Here is a 20,999-nt window from a genome sequence, read left to right as displayed (position 1 = left end):
TTTTCAGTGACTTATTATGTTAATAAAATAAAAGATGTACAGTTTTAAAAAACATACATTTTAAATATTAAAATAATAGATTAAGGTAATCATAATGATAATATGATAATAATGATAAATATTAACACATTAGGATGAGTTCAGGCAGGTGAAAAAAATCAATATTCAAATCAATGAATCCACTGAACAATCTGCATGTGTTACATGCAGATTTTGACATAGGTTTGATGAAGATTTCACCCATTGCATCATAACACAATGTTGTAAGTTGGAGAACACACAGAATGCCCTCAAGGAAGGTGTAGAAAAATCTACTACATCTGAATGGGGTGTTTGAATATTCTTATTTACATGTTTTGCATTGTATTTTGTTCTCGATTTATGGTGCAGAATCCACTAAATCTGCAACAAATTCACTATGTCTGAACATGGTGAATTTCAGAATTAACCTTCATCTATTTAGAATTAATTTTCAATGACTACTCTCCGAAATACATCATTTTTTTGTAGTATTTTTGAAGATAATGCAAGTATCAATATTTATAGGCAGTGATGAGCAAAGCGAGCTTCGGATGCTACATCCAAAGTTGCTTCGTCCACAACTTCGGAATAATACTGTACGGAGATCCGTCTCTGTACAGTATTAGAATGTATGGGCTCCGATGAGCTGAAGTTAGTTATTTGCAAAGTTGATTTTTAAAGTTATATCAGTCAGAACTGAAGCCGAGTTCAGTTGCAAGTTTTAAAGTGATTTTACGCTTTCAAAAACAACTACTAATTTATTCAAAGAAGTCATGCGTGACTTCACAATTAACTATCTTCAGCTCATCAAAGCCCATACATGCTAATATTGTACGGAGACAGATCTCTGTACAGTATTAATCCGAAGATTTGAACAAATTGACTTCGGATGTAGCATCCAAAGTGCTCTTCGCTCATCACTACTTATAGACTATCATTTCTGGAGAAAGAACAATTAGAAACACAATAAGGGTGCATTCATATGATCATATTTTCAGGCCGCATCCGTCATTAATTTCTATGGGGCTGTAAAATATGTGGACAGCACATGGATGACATCCGTGTGCTATCCGCATCCATGTGGTCAAGCCACGAATTATAGAATATGTCCTTTTCTTGTCTGTTTTGTGGATAAGAATAGTCAGTTTTTCAATGGGCCCACAAAAAGTGCAGGATATACATGTGCCACATCTGTATTTTGGAAATCTGTGATTTTTTTACCTGCAAAACGGATAAGGTTGTGTGCATGTACCCATAACCAAGAGTTTGATGCTAAACGGTCGTAGATGTTTCCAACATGTACTGTACTGTAGTTCTGCTATAGCTGATTCCATGTGGCTTTTTTTAGAGGTTACAAACATAACATATGTATTGGCAGCCATCAACCTACTAAAGCCCATAAATATTAGATGTATCCTCATTGACTAATATTATAATCAGAATATTTACAGATATTACTTTTTGCTGATGGGTGGGTTTTTCCTACCCCATCTATATCTCAGTCAACAGCTACCCCATGTTTATGTAAATAATTCACAACTAGGAAGAGATAGAAAAGTACTCATGGGGGCAGACACAGACTTGCTGTCAGTAGCATCATTAAGGAGCACTGCAGTTAGCCTCTACCCAGCTGGTCGAAGGAATTTTTCAAGGCTTAGATTTTGATGGCCTATCCTCAGGATACAGCAGGTCGTCAATATCAGATAGGGGTCCAAAACCCAGCATCTCTACTGATCTGATGTTTTGGGCAGCCTCTGGCACTGGAAGCTGTACAGTGGATGGAAGTATTCATCCAATGTGTCAGTGCTGGAGTACTGCAGCTCAGCTCCATTTCACTGAACTGTTATTGATGACCAATCCTGAGGATATTGAGGACATAAAATCAGGTGGGCAGAGAAAGCAGGAATTCATGAATAACCATGACTCTTCTCAGGTGGCTGTGACTCTTTTCCAGGTCTAGTCTGCAATGATTGTGATGTCGGTTCTCAGCAGCCACTTACTTTTAACTTTTAAATGACAGAATGCTGAAATCAACTCACCTGTCTCTATGCTGCCTTTAGTATGGGCAGCATAAAGTTGATGACAGGTTCCCTTTAAGGGGTTTCCTGTCACATTAAATGATCATATTGTAGGATATACCATAGCTCTCTAACCAGTAAAGGTCCAAAATAGATCATACAACAAAAGGGCCATGGTTTCTGGCCAGGTTCTGTATAGAGAACTGTAACTCTGCTCCGTTCAATGGTTCAGTTTAGAGACATCTCTAAAATGCTCCAGGAAAATAGTGACTATTTGCCAAACTGTACCTTTATTCATAAAATGTTAAAAATAATTACAGATGTGCTCTCCGTCAATGTGAGAATCTAAGTGAAACATCTGGTGTAATTGCCATTCATCTAGTATTTTTATACATGTCCCTTTAGAGTAGATCTTCTCAAACCGGAAGGTGGGCTTCACTGGCAAATCATCTCCCACTTGCTTCATACTGTACGTAAAAATCTTGAGGACACGGTATGTGGACCTCACCAGCTACTCAATGCAACCATGGCAGCCAGTTTAAAAACTGAATGAGATTTTTTCATCAAATTGTAGAATTGTAGTGGTATCACTATTTACTACAGTAGATACCCTGCCTAATATGATGATGACAACACTACTGATAAGGTCAATCAATTTCAATGAGTGGAGCAAGACAGATTTTATACATACGCATTCACCAACCAATTTGGACATACTGGTTGGTAAAGTAGTTGTAGTGGCTTTAATCAAATTCATTCAAAGTGCTTTATTCATTACAACTTGCAACCATTCATAAAAACTAGCATTTAATTACTTGGTTAATTTAGTCATTTAGGTCTGGAGAATTTAGTTTGTCAGCTTCTTTCTGTTGGATATTAATTCAATAGATGAAAATATATAATTAAGTAGAATTAAGAATGAAATCATATATCTCAATGCTATTTAATGTAGTAGTATGAAAAAAATCCCACATCTAATTGCACTCCACATGAATCTTACCAGCTCTTTGCAGATTTCCATATAAATTGTACATTTTATATTACATATTTTGTCTCCATATCTGGTGAATTAAAATCTGAGATATCTGTAACGCTGTATGAATTTGTTCTATGTAAGTTGTCTTTTCATTATACATCACTGAACTAATTTTCCATATTTTGTTTGGTCCAAGAGGGATAGTGAGGGACGAGTCTACAAGTGTTGTAAGCGTTAGCACTCCACCTAGTTTTTTGTATGCCATATGGAAAGAATAATAATCAAGTAATAATTTTCATTATAATAATTAAAGATTTCTGGGATGTTTAAAAATTGCTGAGATAGAGAGGGATGTGCAAAAATAGTAAAATATAAATATGACTCAGCTGGTGCTTCCATCAGTCTCTGTTGGTGTTGTGCAAAAATGACACTGAAATTACCCACACTTGACTGCTGCAGGCAGAAGTGATTGCCTGCAGTGGAGATGTAGATAGTTTCAATGGACATCAACAGAGGCTAGTGGGAGAACCGGATTGGCTTTGCTTGAGCTGTGGTGGTTTTTCCACATGTGTAATATTTATTTTATAATTTTAGCACAACCTCTTCTTTGTCAGGTATTTTAAATGTCCTAGGCAGTCCCTTTGAAATAATAATTTACCAGCAGTATTCCAGAAAGCTATTCTTTAGCATCCATGTTTAAAAGAACAAGAAAAATGAAGGCTTTCTTAACTGTGCTGTTTGATGACAAAGTCCAGTGGATCTGTGATTGTTGCTTAAAGGGACACTGACAGGCCCTATAAACATATTTAGTTATTCCTATGCAGTCATAGGTCTATTAAAGTGTATTCCAATGATATGAGTACCCCCTGTCCGCATTTTAAACCATGTAAAAACAACTTTATATTTATCTGTCAATCACCTTCCTTTGTGCCCAAGGGGCGGTTTTTCTTCTACCTTTGTGCCCAGCCGCTCATTATTATTCACTGCGCTGGGCGGCTTTTACTTATCTCTCCGCCGTCACTGAGTTTCTTGTCCGGCGCAGGCGCATTAACAAACAGTATTTCTGCTGACATTAGCGCTCTGAAGTGCTGGATAGGAGTGACTGGGAGGAGAGATCCAGCGCAGGCGCAGCAGGAGACACAGAGAGCAGACGCATAGAAGAATAAGGGACGCAGGCGCATAAAATTTCCGGCTTGTGAGGGTGCCGGATACAGGTATCCGGCGCATGCGCAGAAGGTCCGATTGAGGCCGATGCCCAAAAAAATATGATTTGGTAATACTCTGTCACGAGTTGTGTATGCTTTATATGTCTCTATGTTTCCACCCAGTGGTTGTGATGTGCATTACAGCCTCTCCAGGGTTTTGCTAATTTATTGCATTCATATTATGAGAAATTGGAGTAATTACAAAAATTTGTGGAAAGGTAAAGGTGGACGCATCTATATATCTATAAACTAAAGATGACTTAAAACTCCTACAGCTGAATTCTAGATAATGTCTCTTCAGTGGACACTATGAATTTGCCCATAATCAAAGGAAACATTCCTCTTTTGGAGATTGAAATTAACTATTCAGTTTTTGTGGTGGTTTGTGATGCAGTTTTTTTTTTTTGTCAAATCCAGAAGTGAATAAAAAATAATGTGAAATATAAAGGGGAACCATATAATTCTCACTCTTGCTGAAAACACTTCTGGCTTTGGCAGAACGCCTAGAAGCTACAACAGTGGTGAAAAAGAAATGTCCAAAATTTCTGGGTTTGGGTTGGAATCCATCTAAAGAAGCACGGAAGTCTAATTTCTGCCAGATGGAAGGAAAAAGCCTAAAGCCACCTTGCTCCCTATGGCCCCATTAGTGTTTTCTGATCTCACCTTCTCCATAAGTGTCCATCGCTTGTGCTGGTGACCACAGTAATGATACACATGCTTATTTTTTTCTTAGTGTTGCTCTGGGATTTTTCATGATAGGACTACTCAGTCATGAGATTGTCATTGTGTGATGCAGTTGACAGTCTTATAGAACTTCGTAAGCTTACTGCCAAATGGTTTTTGAAAGCACTACTAATATGGTCCTAGCCAGCTAAGGCTTCAGTTCTGACTTGGTGGAAGGCATCTACAGTTGTGTTCAAAATTATTCAACCCCCACTGAAATTGAGTGTTTTGGCCAGTTTGACATTGATTTTGATCATTTCAGTCATCTTGTTTACAATTAAATCAAAGAGGCACTTGTAAGTCAGACAAATATAACATAACATTTATAATGAAATTACCACAAATGTCTTTTCTGTGCTCACATCATTATCAGTTTTATTCAACCCCCAAGTGACATTCAATCTTAGTACTTAGTACAACATCCTTTTCCAGTTATAACAGCTTTTAAACGTGAAGCATAGCTTGACACAAGTGTCTTGCAGCGATCTACGGGTATCTTCGCCCATTCTTCATGGGCAAAAGCCTCCAGTTCAGTCACATTCTTAGGCTTGCTCGCTGCAACTGCTTTCTTTAAGTCCCACCAGAGGTTCTCAATCGGATTTAAGTCTGGTGACTGCGATGGCCATTTCAAAATGTTCCAGCCTTTAATCTGCAACCATGCTCTAGTGGACTTGGAGGTATGCTTGGGATCATTGTCCTGTTGAAAGGTCCAACGTCTCCCAAGCCTCAGGTTTGTGACGGACTGCATCACATTTTCATCCAATATCTCCTGGTACTGAAGAGAATTCATGGTACCTTGCACACGCTGAAGCTTCCCTGTACCTGTAGAATCAAAACAGCCCCAAAGCATGATTGACCCCCCACCATGCTTCACAGTAGGCAAGGTGTTCTTTTCTTCATAGGCCTTGTTCTTCCTCCTCCAAACATAGCGTTGATCCATGGGCCCAAACTGTTCTAATTTTGTTTCATCAGTCCACAGAACACTTTTGTGGTTTGTCCACATGACTTTTGGCATACTGCAGTAGACTCTTCTTATTCTTTGGAGACAGCAAGGGGGTGCGCCTGGGAGTTCTGGCATGGAGGCCTTCATTACGCAGTGTGTGCCTTATTGTCTGAGCTGAAACTTCAGTACCCACATCTGACAAATCTTTTTTCAGTTCCTCAGCAGTCACACGGGGACTTTTCTCCACTTTGCGCTTCAGGTAGCGCACAGCAGTCGAAGTCAGCATCTTCTTTCTGCCACGACCAGGTAGCGTTTCAACAGTGCCCTTTGCCTTGAATTTGCGAATGATGCTTCCTATGGTGTCTCTTGGTATGTTTAGCATCTTTGCAATCTTCTTATAGCCATTGCCCTTCCTGTGAAGAGAAATCACCTCTTCTCTTGTCTTCCTGGACCATTCTCTTGACTTCACCATGTTTGTAAACACACCAGTAAATGTCTAGAAGGAGCTGAGTATCACAGTCCTTTTAAATCTGCCTAATTGGTGCTTATTATGCTTGATTGCTGCTCCTTGACATCCACAGGTGTTTTCAATATCTGATCGAAAACACTTGAATGAACCTCTGTTCTTAAGAGTGGTAGTCTTTAAGGGGTTGAATAATTGTGTCAATGAAGAAATCACAAAAAAAAAACATTTAATACTGTATTACAAAAACAATTGATGTCATTTTAGTTGCATTTGGTTCTTTAAAAAGTCCTTGTAAGATTTCATTCTGAACACAATTACAAATGTACACTAAATTCCCTAAAACCCTTTACAGCATTGGGGGTTGAATAATTTTGAACACAACTGTAAATAATGACCCTTCAATGGTTAAAGTGGCTGCAATATCATGAGGGATCAATACTTTAGAACAGGCATGCTCAACCTGCGGCCCTCCAGCTTTTGCAAAACTACAACTCCCATCATTCCCTGACAGCCTACAGCTATCATCCTACAGAAGGGCATCGTGGGACAACAGCTGGAGGGCCGCAGGTTGAGCATCCCTGCTTTACAAGATAGAGATTAAAGGGTTTGTGCAGGCAGTACATATTGATGACCTGTCCTTAGGATAGATCATCAATATGTGATCGATGAGGGTCTGACTCCTGGTTTGAAGAGGAGGTAGCGCTCGTACCAGCACTACTTTCTCTTCGATATTCACTGCTCATAGTCTTTCTTGCAGCGGCAGTGCAGTGTAATTACAAGTTCTTGTTCTGTTTAAGTGAATGGAATAAGCACCTGTTATTATACTGTGTTGCCAAGACTTCCTAGATGACGCACAGTGTAATCTTGAAGAGGAAGCAGCACTCATATGAGTGCCACCATCTCTACAAGTAGCTAATCGGCGGTGGTGTCGGGAGTCAAGCCCCACTAATCAGATATTGATGACCTATCCCGAGGAAAGGTCACAACCTCTTTCATGCAGTGACAAACAAAATAAAATGTGACAGAAAACCTGCTGCACTATACAAGAGAATTGCAACTTGGAAGCTTTAAAGGGGTTGTCCAAGATAGCCTAAAATAAAAATATTGTCTTATGCTCACCCTTTTCTCCCGTGCTGGTCCAGTCCTCCTGCCTCTGCTTGTTTACAAACCGCAGCGGAGATGTGCCTGCATATGGCAAATGACTGCTGCAGCCAATCTCTGTCCTCAGTGATCTACAGGTGTACATCACATGACTATTGTGAATGGTAAACAGAGAACAGCATTAGAGAAAGGGGTGAATATAACATGATTTTTATTTCATTTTTTATAATAGACCAGAACTCAGTTTGACAGTCACCAAAAATCCCTATGAATCCCTTCTCAACCAGCACCGTTGGTGCTGGTCAGGTCTTGTTGAATGATGACCCATGCTCTGAAGTGGAGCAGGCACCATATATACTAAAGTGGAGCAGACACATGTAGCTAATGTCTGTTACCCAAGCATCTGAGTCAGCTTTCCCTGCCCCTGCAGGGCAATCATGGTAGAGGTTCTAATAAACATAGTGGAACTCCCATAGGCTGCAATATTAATTCTTTGCGGTCTATGGGACAAGCAATCTAACAATTACTTTTTCACTAAGTTCCTTAACTAGACTTAAAATATGTGTAAAAAATAAGTTAAAAAAACTTTAAAAAATTTCTAAAATAAAAAATACAAACCTAACAATTCCAATTTCTCCCCTTTCCCCACAATAGCAATAAAAAAACAATAAAAAAAATTAAGATCATTTGCATCACTGCATCCCAAAATGCCAGACCTATTAAAATAAAAGTGTATTTATCGAACGCCCTAATGGAAAAAAATCTAAAGTGATCTAAGAATCATACACACTTGCAAAATGATGTCGATAAAAATTATAGATCAATCCACAAAAAATGAACCCTCACACCGCTCCATAGACATAATTATAAAAAAGTTATCAGGGTTAGAATATGATGATGCAAATAAAAATAATGTTTTTTTTTTCAGTATTAAAAAACAAGAAAAGTGATATAAAAGTGGTATCATTGTAATCTTACTGACCCAGAGAATTAAGTAAATACAGTAGATCAGTTTTATCACATAGGCAAAGCCATAAAAACAAAAGCCATAAAACTGTGCCAGAATTGTGTTTTCTCCCAATTCCACCCCATTTGGATTATTTTTTTCCAACTTCCCACTACATCATATACAATATTAAATGGTGCCATTAGAATGTACCACTTGTCTCGCAAAAAAAAAGCCCTCATATGCCCCCCAAAAATATTGAATATAATGCTTTGTAACTAATTACTTCGTCACAAAGTGCATTTCTTTCTAGTGAGTGCAATTACAATGTACCCCTCAGATGCCCCATTCATACATGATTTCGGCATTTGATATTAAGAACAGAATATAAAATAAAAATAAATACTTACCTGGTCCATTTGCTTGCGATGGGCCGGCCACCGGCATCTTGCTCGAAGGTCTGGCGCGAAATTTTGCATGGCCCTAGATGACGTCATCATACGTCACACGGAAAGGGATTTCGGCCAAGATCTTCAAGCAAGATGGAGGTGGACAGCCCGGCACGAGCCAATGGATCAGGTAAGTATTAATGTTTTTGTTTTTTACACTATTTAAGAATATATTGATGAGGGGAATTTGGCTTTGCAGAAAATCGAATTTATCTTGAAATTGGGATCATCAATTCGCTCATCACTAATGGCAACAATAAAAACACCCTGCAAAACACAGGACCTCATAAAGCTCTGTAGACTAAAATAATAAAAAGCTACTGGTGTCAGAATATGGAGATGCCAGGTTTTTATTTAAAAAAAAATATAAAATAAAATAGAATATAATAAAAGCTACCGGTATATAAATTTGGTATAGCTGTACTCACGCTGTCCCACAAAATATGATCATCATGTCAATTTTAGCACACAGTGAACATCATGAAAACACGTGGTGGGTTCTGCAAAATATGCTCTCATAAATCTATGTGAATTCAAAAGTAAAAATGTAATCCTTCTTGGGAGAAGGGGAAAGGAAAAAAGAAAATAAAAATTTGCTTGGTACAGTGAAAAAACAGAACGTGACCTCCAATATTTGGTCAGCTTCAGCCTAATTTTATTGTCACCCAAAGCTATATCTATAGTCATAATAAGGTTATAAAGATAGAAAGCAAGAGATGTCATCAAGAAAACCTTCATTGATGCACAAGACATGTATAGAGATAGATTTCAAATACTATAAAAAGTCATTAAATAGACAGGTGATGGGGAGATGACAGGAGATCATCAAGAATATCCCTCTGAACTGATCACAGATGATCATTACTTTTGTCTATTTTATGCATTATAAATCTGTTGTGACCTGATGAAAAGAGCTAAGCACTTTGATTTTTAACTTCAAAATCTATTTTTAAAGAGGGACTCCAAATTTATTATTGGCCCTCCCCTTTTAACATTGCTAATGGTTAGGGTAGTCCAAAGAAAGCCATTAACTGCCTTTTTATTCTGTATAAAATAACTCAGTTTTCGATACTGCAGGATCACGTGACCTGCAGTCAGACCTCTGGCTGCTGTGTCAGCAGGAAGTAAGATTCTCTGTGCAAGTCTATGGGACTCACATCAGTGTTCTCATAGACCTGGATAAATAATCTTATTTCTGACTGACAGCAGACGCTGAATTATTCTGGTGGGCAGACTGTAGGGTACATGATCCTTCAGGATCAGGAATGGAGTCAATTTGTGCACAATAAAGAGGGAGGTAATGGCTTTTCACTACCATAACCCCAAAAAAATAAAAAAATAAAATATATATATATACAGTTGCAAGAAAAAGTATGTGAAACCTTTGAAATGATATGGATTTCTGCACAAATTGGTCATAAAATGTGATCTGATCTTCATCTAAGTCACAACAATAGACAATCACAGTCTGCTTAAACTAATAACACACAAATAATTAAATGTTACCATGTTTTTATTGAACACACCATGTAAATATTCACAGTGCAGGTGGAAAAAGTATGTGAAACCCTAGACTAATGACATCTCCAAAAGCTAATTTGAGTGAAGTGTCAGCCAACTGGAGTCCAATCAATGAGATGAGTTTGGGTTTGCTTTTCACAAGAAGCATTGCCTGATGTGAATGATGCCTTGCACAAAAGAGCTCTCAGAAGACCTACAATTAAGAATTGTTGACTTGCATAAAGCTGGAAAGGGTTATAAAAGTATCTCCAAAAGCCTTGCTGTTCATCAGTCCACGGTAAGACAAATTGTCTATAAATGGAGAAAGTTCAGCACTGCTGCTACTCTCCCTAGGAGTGGCCGTCTGCACTGTAAAGTGTAAAGATGACTGCAAGATCACAGCGCAGACTGCTCAATGAGGTGAAGAAGAATCCTAGAGTGTCAGCTAAAGGCTTACAAAAGTCTCTGGCATATGCTAAAATCCCTGTTAGCGAATCTACGATATGTAAAACACTAAACAAGAATGGATTTCATGGGAGGATAACAGAAGAAGCCACTGCTGTCCAAAAAAACCCATTGCTGCACGTTTATAGTTTGCACAAGAGCACCTGGATGTTCCACAGCAGTACTGGCAAAATATTCTGTAGACAGATGAAACCAAAGTTGAGTTGTTGGGAAGAAACACACAACACTATGTGTGGAGAAAAAGAGGCACAGCACACCAACATCAAAACCTCATCCCAACTGTGAAGTATGGTCGTGGGGGCATCATGGTTTGGGGCTGCTTTGCTGCGTCAGGGCCTGGACGGATTGCTATCATCAAAGGAAAAATGAATTCCCAAGTTTATCAAGACATTTTGCAGGAGAACTTAAGGCCATCTGTCCACCAGCTGAAGCTCAAGAGAAGATGGGTGTTGCAACAGGACAACGACCCAAAGCATAGAAGTAAATCAACAACAGAATGGCTTAAACAGAAGAAAATACGCCTTCTGGAGTGGCCCAGTCAGAGTCCTGACCTCAACCCAATTGAGATGCTGTGGCATGACCTCAAGAAAGCGATTCACACCAGACATCCCAAGAATATTGCTGAACTGAAACAGTTCTGTAAAGAGGAATGGTCAAAAATTACTCCTGACCGTTGTGCATGTCTGATCTGCAACTACAGAAAATGTTTGGTTGAAGTTATTGCGGCCAAAGGAGGTTCAACCAGTTATTATATCCAAGGGTTCACATACTTTTTCCACCTGCACTGTGAATGTTTACATGGTGTGTTCAATAAAAACATGGTAACATTTAAATTATTTGTGTGTTATTAGTTTAAGCAGACTGTGATTGTCTATTGTTGTGACTTAGATGAAGATCAGATCACATTTTATGACCAATTTATGCAGGAATCCATATCATTCCAAAGGGTTCACATACTTTTTCTTACAACTGTATATCTTGAGTGCTTCTTTAGCAAGTTGTCAGCAAGTACTATAATAAAAATGTGATTCCACATCAGAATATTAAAACCTCATCTATGTTTAAAGGGGTTGTCCCACGAAAAACATTCTACAGTTTTCAAACTAGCACCTGGATCTGAATACTATTGTAATTGCATGTAACAATTTTTTGCATAGCCACTGAATTATACAATAAAAATGTATCTGCTCACTGAGATGGCCGCACATGCTCAGTTGCATCCTTTAACTGCCTCCTGAGCTGTGATAGGGAGAGCTGAGACACGCCCCCTGAGCTGCAGCAGAAAATACACTTCCTTTAAGCTTTCAGCTTGATATAAATCTAGTAGAGCAATGAATGGAGGGATCTCTCTGGGACCATGTGAGGTACAGGTCTGGTTCTAGCTTTGTTAGAAAAAAGGTGCCATGTACTATGATGTCTGGTTTTCATTTTTTACATTAGTCATGAGATAACCCCTTTACGAGAACCTGCCTTAATAAATATGGGAATTATCAAATTGGACTTCTTTTCTATAGTGATTGGGAAGGGATATGGCAAAAATATAAATATATACTTGCATTATTGTTCTCTGAGGAACAATAAAATGTTTTTTTTTTTAACTTTGTACATTCTAATTTGTTGTTGTAGCCTCTCTTGTTAAGCTGTAATTGGGAATGGCAGGTCATAGAGGGTAGAGACTGCCATATAGTATTTGTCACTCCTGAGTAGTCTGGCGGTGTGCAGAAACAATATAACATTTTGACCTCAGCTTATGGACATAAGCTGGCATTCATCTGCTTTCCATCCGAGATAATGTCTTTCTGTAATAGGATTATTACACTGCATTACTTTTATAACAGTGGAGTAATATGAGAGGTGTTTGCAATTATTTTATATACTACATCCCCAAATAAAAACAAGCTGCAAAAAATGCTACATTTACACTAATGGTAATTATACGTTAACATAAAGCCACAAACCTTATAAAAAATAAAAAATTTGAAATGAAATATCAAATAATAACAGAAACATAACTGATGAGCCTTCAGTTACATATATAAAAAAGGACAATAAGAGCAGCTGTACACGGTCTTATTAGTATTATGTTGAGATTACAATGTGATGTACCACTTTTAAAGAGTGGTTTATTTTGCTTTTTCCTTATCTTTTTTGTTACTCACTCATTATCATGGCTATCATATGCTACATATATTCAGATTTTATTGTCCGGATATCAATATGTTACTCATGACTGTCTGTCGGACTGGTTCCGGCTTAATCATTTTATTATATGTGATTTAACAAATTACAACTTTTGTCATATTCTTGAAACTTATAAATAAAGAATTACAAAAAAAAAAAAAGGACAATATTTACAGTATTGTAGTTTAAAGCGGTTGTAAGCACAAAAAGAACTTCCCTGAAAAAATTTAAGAACAAAAACAGTTTCACAATACTGTGTGGTTTCTGAAACAGGCGCATGCCCCGGGATAAGTGTATTCCGCGAAAAGACGCAGCTCCTTCTCCTTCTCTCTCAGCAGGAAGTCACAGCACAAACCCAAGCACTAACAATTTTCAGAATGACATCCTACCAATTAGCAGAATGTGCCCAAACCCTTTTCTTTTCATGTCTCTGAAGCTGAAGAAGCTGTCTTAGTACTAATCTTCATCCCCACGTTAAAAAGGTTTTAGTTATAGTATTCAGTCAGCAAACACTTTTGTGATGGATTTTGGCTTTGATTGATATTGGTCAACGATTCCATTAATCTAAGTAAAAATGCTTTTGCTGTATCCATAAACTGAAAATGTAGCAGTTTAATGCTTACAGCCCTTTTAAACTCCACTGTTACCATCACTATGGATATACATTTGAATTCACAGGAACTTAAGAGCTATCCTCATCCTATCTCTTTAAAGTATAAAAGCTCTATTGATTGTGCGTTCCACACTATGAAAGAAGAAGGAAAACTTGTAACTAACTAAATTAAGTGGCGCTTGCTAGTTTTTACAACAGCCCCTTTGGCAATTGAATCTTTATAAAAGTCCTAAAAAGACAGCTGCATAGAGAATGAAATCCAAATCAATAAACCTAATTCTTAACATAACAAGACAGAGGTAATGACTAAGAACAGGTAGGTTTGTAAATTTGTTCTCTGCAATTAATTAGTGCCTTTGCTCTTACATTGGGTGGATGACTTGAAGCGAGCGTATATTGGTTTCTCTAGAAGAATGCATTAGTAGATGCTACTTGAAAGCTTATTTACATACAGTATATAAAGCTACTACTTTGCTTCTTCCTCTAGGCTTTAATTCTTTAAGTAATGGAGAAATATGGTGCTGAACATATTTTGATTAATGTATTACATATCCTTATTTTTTACCAAAAAAATACTATAGCGTCTAAACTAGAATGTTTCTTGAATACAGGACTTCCAAACAAAAATGCTTTACTATGGATATTATACTTTGATGTATATGGGAAACATACATTGTACAGTATACCGAACAATATAGATAAGCATCAGTCTGATATAAGAATGGAAAAATTAGGTAGTAGGAGAAGTTTAAAAAAAATTAGATTTTTGGCTTCTGCCGAACTTTGACAAGAAATTTGATTTGTTACTAATAACTTTGTAACGAATCACATTCCATTGTATGAAGCAGGTGCAATGACGAGGAACAGCAATCGCATCGGCTCCCCCCCCCCCTATCACTTAACCCCTCAGATGCTGCGTTTAATGCTAATCAAGGTATCTGAGAGTCACATTCAGTCTATCAGGGGGTTAATGAGGGGTTACGTCATGGGGGTTAATCAGGGGTTACATCACCATGTCATCACGCAGGGCAGACGAGGTGATGTCATTGAGCCCACCCAGTGTGATGACATGGTAACGTCACACGTCAGCATATGCGAGAAATGGTGCATTTTCTTCAATCAAGATGGCCGCAAGGGCCTCTCCTCTATCAAATGGTTGAACTGAGTATGTTTTTTGGAATTTTTTACCGCCATTTCAGGAAAAATGTATTCATTACCACAAATCGCAAAGAAATTCAGATTTGTGGGAAATCTAATTTTTCCTGGAATTCGTAACTTCGACTTGCTCAACACTAAAATTAGGTATAAGGAGAGGAGAGGAAAATGAGGAGCACAATTAAACAGTACATACTGCTTTTACATACTTATTGTATTAATCAAAGTGCCAGTGAGTCCATATAGATATAGTATGTAGGATAATTTGCATTGTTTGGCAAAAGAGATAGTTATCGGTTCAGAAAGTTAAAAGCAGCTTATGGCTTATAGGTTAATTTAATAAAAAGTGTTTTGACAAGACCACTAGCCCCTTTACACAGGCTGTCTCAAAGGGCAATCACTGGGAAAGAACTGTTTGATCCTGATCATTGCCCATTTGTTTATCTGCTTTCAAATGCAGCAATAATCTCCCCTGTATGGGTTTCTTATGACCGTTCGTCCTCATACAGAGTCTTTGCTTGTAGGCAGCACATCCCTGTTCACACAGGACAGTGACCTGCGAGTAGAGATGAGTAATTCGCTTAAAATTCCATTTGGGTTCGATTCATTTTAGGTCCAAATCGATTCTACCTTAAACGCTGGGTTCACACCTGAGCGTACCGAAGGAGCGCTCTGTATGACCGATTTTATCGGGCGTTTACAGACGCGGCTCCGGCAACAAGCAACGCCCATTGTCGCGCGTTCCCGGAAGTCTATGTACGGGACCATATGCCCCAAAGAAGTTCCTGTACTTCTTGGGCGTAGGGCGTTTTGCAGCGCGTTCGTACGCGCTGTAAAACGCTCAGGTGAGAACCATGCCCATAGGGGATTATTGGTTGTTGCCTGTTGAGCGTTTTACAGCGCGTAGGAACGTGCTGTAAAACGCTCAGGTGTGAACCCAGCGTTATCGAAGTGTTCCAATTATCCTGAAATATGTGTACTATATGACACTCTAAGGTCTCTTAGCACTCATATTTTTTAACTCTTGTTTCTCTGTATTTTTTTACATTTTCTATTTTTGTCTCTCCTTCTTTATCCAAAATTTTTAATAAATTCCGAACAAATCAATTTTTTTTGCAATGGATTCTCTTACGTAGTTGCCAACAAATGACAATTGTAGGTGCTGTGTGTAAGATATGATCACCTGACGAATGAGCATTTGCTTGATTGTCGACCCTTTTACATGGGTCAATTATCAGGGCTGAGCATTCATACAAATGTTCATCTTTGATCATTTTCCTGATCTCAGCCCATGTAAAAGAGCCCTTAGTATAATTGTAGAGTAAGGGAAAAGTAATAAGAGATGATGGTAGGATGCATGATTTATGGTAAAGTTGTTTGCAGACGGCATCGTATTAGATTGGTGAGAAGATATAGGAAATATGACTCTCTAAATACTAGCTTATATAATGCATGCATTTCCTAATTTCCTTTCTTACTGTACAAAGACAGGAAGGATATCACTGAAAGCTTCCAGTCAACCAAATTTGATAATGACAAAGTCTGGTCAGCTACTGTATAGTGCATCTTATATATTAAGAAATTCATACATCAGGTTGAAAAAAAACTCTATGAGGCGACACACATAATTTACTGCTACATATTGTACAGAATATAATTAAGACTTCGCCTTCTCAATTCCCTTACTGTTGCATCCATCCCAATACAGCAAATTACGTCGGTACAGTTATAGGTAGACATTGACAATATTGTTTTTTAATGGGATCTTGATGGAAACTGTTGCAGAGCCCTATTACTCAATACTACCACCAGCTTATTTCAATAAAGTATAAGAGAACTCTGCCATAGAATGGTTAGTCTATTAGCTACAGTGATTGAGTCAATATGGACATAAGCAACACATTATACACATTGTATAAAATACTTTGTAAAATGTATTCACTGTAGGAATGTAAAGGGGTGGAACTGGATTCTGTATGGGACCAAAAATGCTTTTTTATAAAGTACATTAGATGCTTCTTATTTAAGAGTATGGCGTAGGACACAATTGACATTGACCTTACAAGGACCCTATGCAGCAGCAAAATCCTTTTGTAAGTCACTTTTGTTTTCATATCCAACACATTTGGAGCACACACAGGCATCTCTTCACAGAAATCACACATCAGGAGCCACTTATTCTAGACATTGCTGAAATACTCTTGTAGTACATACACAGTTTGTATAAAAGAGCAAACAGTCATTGACAAGTGATGTAAACCAGTGAAGACTAGATTGACTAATGCTTTTATCTGCAGTTATGTTTCCAGAGACAATAGCATTATTCCTGGATGCAAAAAGACAATTGTTATTTTTTATTCCCCAAACTCCTCCTGATTGTGCCTGCTGCTTCTGCCTCATTCATTCGATGTCTCCTTTGTATTTTCTCATCTATCACACTGCTCATCTGCTTTGTGTTTAAGTCATGTGGCCCTTTCCATTGCTTACATTTTGAAAGCCTGCAAACAATGAACTCATTTGTATCTAACTATATACTGTAGAAAAGAGAATCACACTCATTTCCCTGTGATGAGTGTTGGCTAACGATCCTTATTATGTTTGCTTGTCGTGATGATGTCATTTGATGCAGCTAGTGAAATGGGAGAAGGTCCATGAGCCATTTTGTTTCAACCAATGCATGACATCTTCTAATTCAACTTGACTTCATGCTTACATCAACCATTTGATGTAAGGACTGATGATGAAAAGTCCTGTATCACAAATTGTCTGCTGCTTTGGGGAATATTATTACCAAAGTACAGTACATTGTTCCACCCAAAAGCGACAATGAAGATCCATATTTGCCAACTTATTCCCTTAAAGTTTAACTCATACCAGTCTTCACACGCAAGGCCTCCGGTGAAGGCTAATAATTCCATATGGTCTACTAGCAATAAGTATTAATTCTACACATAAGTATTTAAAGTAAATATGCCCCTTAAAGAAAATCTTTTGGCGGAACCAATGGCTTATAAAAATACATACAAAGTTCAGATGTCTTCCTATTACTGTATCTCCAGTGCAGGCCAAAAAATGTATCAAATTTGTTGCATTTTAGGGGAAGAACTACTGAGACAGTATCCAAAGAGGCTGCTAAATAGCCCACAGGCTCCCATTCCACCCTTCCAGACAATATGACTATCTTGCCCAGCCCAGCTTAGATAAAAATATTTCCCATTTTTGTCATATTTGCAGCACCTGGTAAGTAGGTAAGTTTCAGAAAGGTACGCACTCACCATGCATATTGTATATATACATGTACATTGTAAAGTATCTTCTGAAGCAACTGTGATCAGCAGCACATTTTCATGGACAGATTATCAGGAACAAGCATTTGGAGTATAATTGTGCTGTGTAAATCCGCCATTAGACTGGTAAAGCAAATCCGCCATTAGTCTGGTAGAGCAGATCTTGAGGATCATCAGTAATGAGATGTTTTTTTCAACATGCAGTGTATTCATTGACTAGCACTAAATAGAAGAATATTGCCACTGCCCAGGAGCCGTGGTCTGCAAGAACTGCTGTCAGGGACTGAATTGCTTCAGTAGATATATTTTAAATTGTAAACAGACTCTACACTATCACAGCAGAAAAACACATAATTATTACCTTCTGTAAGCCAAACCCTTAGAGTAGGCTTCTATCCATGCTGATGACTGCCATCCTAAACTACTGCTTCATATAAAGTTATATAGACAATCTTTTATGTCCATGTAACTGTCTAAAATTGGCTAACTTTTTGGGGATTTAGCGATAACTAGGATTTACTTCAATTAGAGATTACTTTATACCAGTTTTAACTGTGAAATAGGTATGAAGGCTCATTTTGAGGTTTTCTATGGGTCCCTAAGACTTCCAAATAAGCCAGGTACATGGAAATTACATAGAAAAACTGGCTGCACAAACATTTTTTATTCATCAGGATGACAGTAAAAACATTATCTGTCACTTAGAATTTTCTCAAGGACTTTAGATACATAGTTATTAATGTTAAATGGAAGCTAAAAGCAAACCCCTATGAGACAATTACCAATTGCCCTAATATTAGGAGAACTATATTTCTTCCATCAGAATAAATCCTTGGATCAATAACCCTTCAAAAATATATCCTGCACAGGTTAGTATGCTTAGCATGCAGAGCTCAGCGATTAACCTCCTGGCTGATGTGAGGAGATGGCTGCTGACAGGTCTAAATTGGGCTAAAAAGTTTTTCATCTTTTAATAACTATACCAATGACTATACACGTTTTTGTATGTGCCTCTAGGAAAATGAGCCCCAAAAAGTAGATTCATTTTAAAGGAATGAGTTGGCAACAATGTGTAACAATAGGTGTCCTTGACACATGGCTGGTGAGAGTTGTCTTGTGATGCCCCCCTTCTTAGTAAAAATTAACCCTATTGTCATGGCTTCTTTACTAGCTGCAGGACACAAATTGTTCTTTGAGACTCAATTTTCTAAATGATTTAGATATATTGCTCCCCCTTTCAACTACTGCAGACTAAGTATTGTAAGGCCATATTTTAAAAAAGATTATTATTAATGGGGCATCTGTTTTGTAATTAGATGTAATATTAGTGGGGGAAAACAATATAGAAATCTCTGTGGGGTTTGGGCTACAGCTGAAACATTCTCTATACCTCAGTCCAACCATATCATAAAGACTGAGTTCCTATCAAAGTTCTATTACTACCAGGGGAACTAGTTATTGAACTCCATTAGTACCACCCTTGGTGATACCTAAGGCAACTCTGTTTTACTTCAGCATGATGTTCTGTCTGAAAATGCTTTGGTCAGCACAAGTTAATTATAATGAATCCCCTCGAAGTTTCGATATCACAACATCATGCTGACATCTAGCACCATACCCCTCACATGGTCCTTACCAAGCATGCCTTCTCTTTCTCTCTCTCTTTCTCCCCCACCTCCTTCCTCACAAGATTGCTATTGCTACGGGCACTCCAACCGCTGCACTTACATCGAGATTGTAAACACGGCGGTCTGCGTGGGCTGCAGACACAACACTCGTGGTCAGCATTGTGAGAAGTGCAAGAAAGGCTTCCACAGAAATGGGTCTGCCAAACTGGATGATGTAAATGTATGCCTAGGTTAGTTTGCTAATGCTCCTCATGCTCCAGAAATCACACTTGCATGGTTGGGGGGGAAAATTGTCCACATTCTCATGACTGTTTTTGATTTTTTTTTTCTCATATTTATCACATAGAAGGGTTTTGATTGGAGAAAGAGATTATTGTTTGATATTACTTCTTAGGTCTTTTACAAAAGTACATAGCTTATCATAAAACATTACAGGTATGTATGATCTGCAGTCAGTCAGCATTCTCTATGAGGGCACGGTGTATAATTATGTAAACTAGGACAAGACAACAAATGTTCTTTAAACTTTTAGACAACAATGTTTTGGCCAAGATGCAATAGGAAATAGCAATAACTAAAACTGTCATAACAAGTAGTTGAAGAGGACTGTCAGCTGAATCCCTATATACTATCTAAGGCTTTGTTCACATCTGCATTGGAGGCTCCATTAGCGCCCTTTGTCACAGATTCTGTAAAAAAAACAAATACTGAACAAAATAGCACAGCTTGCTGCACTATTTTGTTTGATAAAATGCTTGGTTTTCCAACCCAACACATTAGATTATAGCCACAGGGGTCCATTATAGCCACAGGTGCAGTTTATTTCTGTCATTTGATGGAAAAGCAACTTTCATTGTTTTCATTTTTATGCACCTATAAGAGGACCAGAACAGCAGAAACAAAGTGCTGATGTGAACCCAGCCCAACTTCTGTAGGCAGATCGTATGTATTATACTGTATGTATAATGTAACATAATCTGCTACTGTAATCTTTTCATCTGGGGCATGGTGAACCAAGGTACTGCAATTGCTGTTTTCTTCTTAAGTTTAGAAACCCCATATTTTGTACACCAAAATTACAACTTCTCATCACAGCATTGTTTGTTGATTGCACACTAAAGCTTGTTTACTTGGAGAGTTGATACGAGGATTTGGGTGCATGTGATTTAGTTGATATGTATTTGACATGGTGCTGGGATTTCCAGCTAAGAGAGGGGAAGAGTGAGCTGATTCATTTAAAATCTGAACTGCTGCTTACATAACTGCTGCAGGTAGGTGGGCTCTAAACAATAACAAAATGCTATTTCTAGAGTTGCAAACAG

The 20,999-nt window shown here is 38.0% G+C and overlaps 1 protein-coding gene across 1 annotated transcript in view; it reads left to right on the top strand.

The window, feature by feature from the left end:
• The window catches only part of NTNG1 (netrin G1), a 342,247-nt gene that overhangs the window by 253,717 nt on the left and 67,531 nt on the right, over positions 1–20,999 (top strand). Inside the window, exon 8 of the mRNA XM_040408751.1 lies at positions 19,740–19,907. Coding sequence (XP_040264685.1) covers positions 19,740–19,907 — 168 coding nt within the window. The remainder of the gene's footprint in view (positions 1–19,739; positions 19,908–20,999) is intronic.

Source organism: Bufo bufo, chromosome 9, assembly GCF_905171765.1.
Source record: "Bufo bufo chromosome 9, aBufBuf1.1, whole genome shotgun sequence".
NCBI lineage: Eukaryota > Metazoa > Chordata > Amphibia > Anura > Bufonidae > Bufo > Bufo bufo.
This window is presented reverse-complemented; position numbering and strand designations above follow the sequence as displayed.